Source organism: Malurus melanocephalus, unplaced genomic scaffold (genome assembly GCF_030028575.1).
Source record: "Malurus melanocephalus ecotype Western Australia unplaced genomic scaffold, MMel_1.1 scaffold_1, whole genome shotgun sequence".
NCBI classification, from domain to species: Eukaryota; Metazoa; Chordata; class Aves; order Passeriformes; family Maluridae; genus Malurus; species Malurus melanocephalus.
Window position 1 is genome coordinate 8,979,688 of NW_026623233.1, and position 4,557 is coordinate 8,984,244.

Consider the following 4,557-nt stretch of genomic DNA (forward strand, 5'->3'; position numbering starts at 1 on the left):
TGTTAAATATGAGCTTTGTTTTTTCAAGTTTTACTGATGTAGAATGGCTTTCAGAAGTTGGAGGCATCTATATGTTGGATTTCTCTATGAAGTAGTCAGTACCTGTCCAAAAGTTACTCTTTCTAAAAAGGGAGGGGTGGGTGGGGAAAAGCCCATGTGGTTATTTAGGAATGACAGACTTGAAATTAACATGAACAGATAACTATACAGATCTTTTTCCTTTAATGCAGGAACTGAAAATTCCTCTAAAAGCTGCAGTGCTGTGGAAACTTACTGCCCATAGAAAAATGGACATGTTGCAGATACTACGTAAAACCACAGAACGCTTGGAGTGTGACTACTGCAGCTTCAGAGGAACTGACTATGAAAACATACAAATTCACATGGGTACCGTTCACCCAGAGTATTGTGATGAAATGGATGCTGCTGGTTTGGGTAAACTTATATTTTATCAAAAAAGTGCAAAACTGTTTCACTGCCACAAATGTTTCTTTACCAGCAAGATGTATTGCAATGTCTACTATCACATCAAAGCACAGCATTCAGTGCCTGAGAAGTGGAATGAAGAGCAGAAAGAGCAAGAAGTAGAAGGAGATTCCRATTCATCCAAAAAAAGTGTTATGTTGGAACCACAGAAACCTAACCTTTTCCCTGAATCACGCAGACCTGCCCTTTCTCCTGAACACCCCAAACCTGAACCTGTTGTTTCCCCCAAGCTTCAGAAATCTTCTGTGTCTCCAGAGCCCCAGAAGTCTGCTCAGGTGACTTCTTCAGAACCAGAGAAGTTGGTCCAGACTGTGTCCCCAGATCCAGAAAAGTCAGCTAAGGCCACATCTCCTGATCCAGAGAAGTTAGCCTCAGCTGTGTCCCCYGATCCACAGAAGCCATCTCCGTCTGTGTCCCCCGATCCACAGAAGCCATCTCCCGCTGTGTCTCCTGACCCCCAGAAGCCATCTCCTGCTGTGTCCCCCGACCCACAGAAGCCACCCCCAGCGGTGTCTCCAGAGCCCCGGCGGCATTCCCCAGCGGTGTCTCCAGAGTCCCGGCGGCACTCCCCTGCAACGTCTCCAGAGCCCCGGCGGCACTCCCCTGCCGTATCGCCAGAGCCCCGGCGCCATTCTCCTGCTGTGTCTCCAGAACCCCGCAGATACTCCCCAGCTGTGTCACCAGAGCCAAAGAAACCTACTCCGGCAGCGTCCCCTGAACCACGGAGGTATGCCCCAGCTGGGTCTCCTGAGCCACGGAGGCATCCCTCTCAAATGCGTAGGCCYGCTTCTGCTTCTTCTCCTGAAAGCCGGAGGCCTGCTTCCGCAGTGTCGCCAGAGTCATGGAGACCTGCTCCGACTGTTTCCCCTGAGCCCTGGAGGTCTTCACCTCACGAGGTGCAGAAGTCTCCCACAGTTTCTCCCTGGCCTTCAAAGCCTGCTGTGTCGGTGTCTGTCGAATCCCGGAGGTCTGCCCCTGAGTCCCGAAGGCCTGGTCCTGTGGTGCTGCCAGAACCCAGGAGGCTTGTTTCTGACTCGTGTAAGTCTACGTCCTTTTCTGAATCCCAAAAGTCTACTCTTGTTTCTTCTGAGCCCTGGAAACCCATCTCATCTGTTTATCCTGAAGGCTGGAAGYCTGTTCTGTCCCCTGACACATGGAAGCATTCTCCCCCTGTTTCTCCTGAGCTTAGGAAGTCTAGTCACACTGTTTCCTCTGACTCTTGGAAGCCTTCCTTCTTTCCTGAGGTCCGTAAGCCTGGTGTTTCAGTATCTCCTGAATCTTGGAAACTCTCTGAGTCACGGAAATCAATGTATTTTTCTGAAAATCAGAAATCCACCTCTGCTGCTTCGTCCGAGATTCAGAAACGGGCTCATTTCCCTGAACCTCGGAAAAGAGTGTTGTTCCCAGAAACTCGTAAATCTAATCCAACTGCTTCTACAGATAGCCAGAAACGTGCTGTCTTTTCTGAGCACCAGAATCAGATGTCTACTTCTGCTGTTTCTACTGAAGGTCAAAAACAAGCCCTGTGTTCTGAAGCCCAAAAATCAGCTCTTGTTTCTTCTGAAGTCCAGAAACATGCCCTATTTTCTGAAGCCCCAAAACTCACTTCCATTTCCTCTGAAGTTCAGGAGTCTACTTCCTTTGTAGAGTCTCAGAAATCCACATCTCCTGAAGTTCAGAAACATGGGCTCTTTACTGAGTCCCAGAAACCTACTCCTGTTTCTCCTGAGACACTCAAGCAAGCTGTTTTCACAGACTGCCAGAAATCTGCTGTTTCCCCTGATGTTCAAAAGCATGTTATATTTTCTGAGATGCAGAAGCCTGCTGCTGCTTTATCCTCTGATGTCCAGAGACATGCTGAAACTACTGTACCTTCTGAAATCCAGAAGAACATCCTGTTTTCYGAGCCTCACAAGTCTGGTTCAGGCTTTTTCTCCGAGCCCCAAACACCTAGTGAGTCTGGTGAGAGTGATTTTCTCTCTCACAGTTTAGATGATCAGAAACCACTGGATGATTTATTCTCACAGGATGAACAATCAGTATTAGCCAAAGAATCACCTGAACACATGCTATATTCATGCCCAAAAAAGAAGCCCAAGAAGGAAAACCAGGAGAACTCAGATTCTGAACTAAATAGCAGTGAATGTGGAAAACCAGAGGTGGACTCAATGGAGATAAAGGAACAAGAATCCAACAGTGACCAAGAGCAGTATGATATGGAGGCATCTGATTACAGCAAGGAGAGCAAAATGGATGCTACTACTCCCACGCAGCCCCAGTGTGTGCTTCAGTTTACTGAAGAGAAAGAGGCTTTCATCTCCGAGGAAGAAATAGCAAAATACATGAAGCGTGGCAAGGGGAAGTATTACTGCAAAATCTGTTGCTGTCGTGCAATGAAAAAAGGTGCTGTCTTGCACCACTTAGTTAACAAGCATAATGTTCAAAGCCCATACAAGTGTAAAATATGCGGCAAAGCTTTTCTCTTGGAGTCTCTTCTTAAAAATCATGTTGCTGCTCATGGTCAAAGTTTGTTGAAGTGTCCCCGTTGTAATTTTGAATCAAATTTTCCCCGAGGCTTTAAGAAACATTTAACCCATTGCCAAAGCCGTCATAGTGATGATACACCTAAAAAACACTTGGACAGCCTTGAACCACTTGAAGAACAAATTTAATCTGKTTTTTTTTTCCTTTGTGCTAGAAAAGATGAATTTACAAAGTGTTCAAAAGTGTTACTGTATGTTAACCGAGTAGTTTAGCTGATCTGACAAGTCAGAAGATGCATGGTTTATTGTACTATGTTTAACTTGTCTTATAGCTGTATTACTGAAAAGATTTACTTTTGAAAGTAATTTTAAATGCGTGTTCATGTCTTTGTATTACCCATCAGTAGAGTCATACTTTATTTTTCAGATGTACTATGTTTTTGAAACCAAAATGGATACAAATTAGTTTTGTAAAGATTTGTAAAACATATAGGCAATTAAGGACTGGAGTGGCAAGCAATCCATATTTTCCTGTGAAGACAACTTCTTTTTTCACATTTGTTAAATGTATTTTTAAAAACGTTTTTATCAAGTTCTCAAATCAAAATTCTCACTAAATTGAATGTGAATGAGCCAGAATATGGGAAACTACCAATGTTCCTGGAATAATTCTTCCCTGAGGTTGTAATTGAGTGTATAGACTTTTGCTGGAAATTTATTGCACTCAGTTCTCTGACTTGTCTCAGATTTAGAAGCATCAAGGTACTTATTTTGTGATTCTATATTTTGGCCATGTTTTAATCATGTACTAATATACATTAAATTGATAGATTAACATCAGATCATGTATAGCTCAACACTTTCTCTTGATGATTCAGTTGTTTGTAATGTCAGACAACCCCTAAATTTCCTGTATTTGGTGAAATGTTATGCTTTAATGTTTTAACAATAAAAAAAGCCCACCTGGTGTTGACCCTTTTTTTTTTTTTTCTTTCAAATCAAGAATGGAACCTTTCATGTTCAACATATTATCTTTTAAGTATCTTTGGCAGCAAGAGATACAAAATTACTCAGGAGTCCTGCTSTGAATGCTTCAACTTCCCAGTCAACTGCTTCAGTCATCACTAGGTTATTCTAAATTTCCTGTCTCTTTCAGAAAAATGTGTCAGATGTAAATGAAGGAAAACAAGAATTGATGCACTGTTATTTAGGATTCTGGCCTTTGTGTGTTTGTGTATTATTTGTTAAAAAACTTGTAAGTACTTCATAATTCAGGAGGAATATAGATTTTAAGTAGAGGCAGCACAAGGAAGGACAAATTCCTCTCCAGCTGAATTACACCTGGACAAAGCTGTTTTAAATATGTAATTAGGATATGAAGTTGTTAGTGTTAATAACAATGAAGTCTGCAAGTGTAAGCTCCTGCTAAAGAGCATCAGATTGGTTTGATTGAAGCCTTGGCTTTTATCTCTGTTGTCTTTCAAGAGGATTTCTGGAAGGAAGGGCAAAYGTATTTAAAGCTCTGTACCCAGGTGACCTGTCAGTGTTGCCTATTCAGTGAAGGACTTAACTTCCTGCCATGTCTATG

At 42.7% G+C, this 4,557-nt stretch overlaps 1 protein-coding gene across 1 annotated transcript; it reads left to right on the top strand.

Annotated features, from left to right (window-relative positions):
- Positions 1-233: 233 nt before the first annotated feature.
- On the top strand, positions 234-3,965 carry CHAMP1 (chromosome alignment maintaining phosphoprotein 1). Its single transcript, XM_057363762.1, has one exon. It carries the CDS (start codon positions 288-290, stop codon positions 3,156-3,158), a length of 2,871 nt encoding a protein of 956 aa, XP_057219745.1. The 5' UTR covers positions 234-287; the 3' UTR covers positions 3,159-3,965.
- The last annotated feature ends 592 nt before the right edge of the window (positions 3,966-4,557 follow it).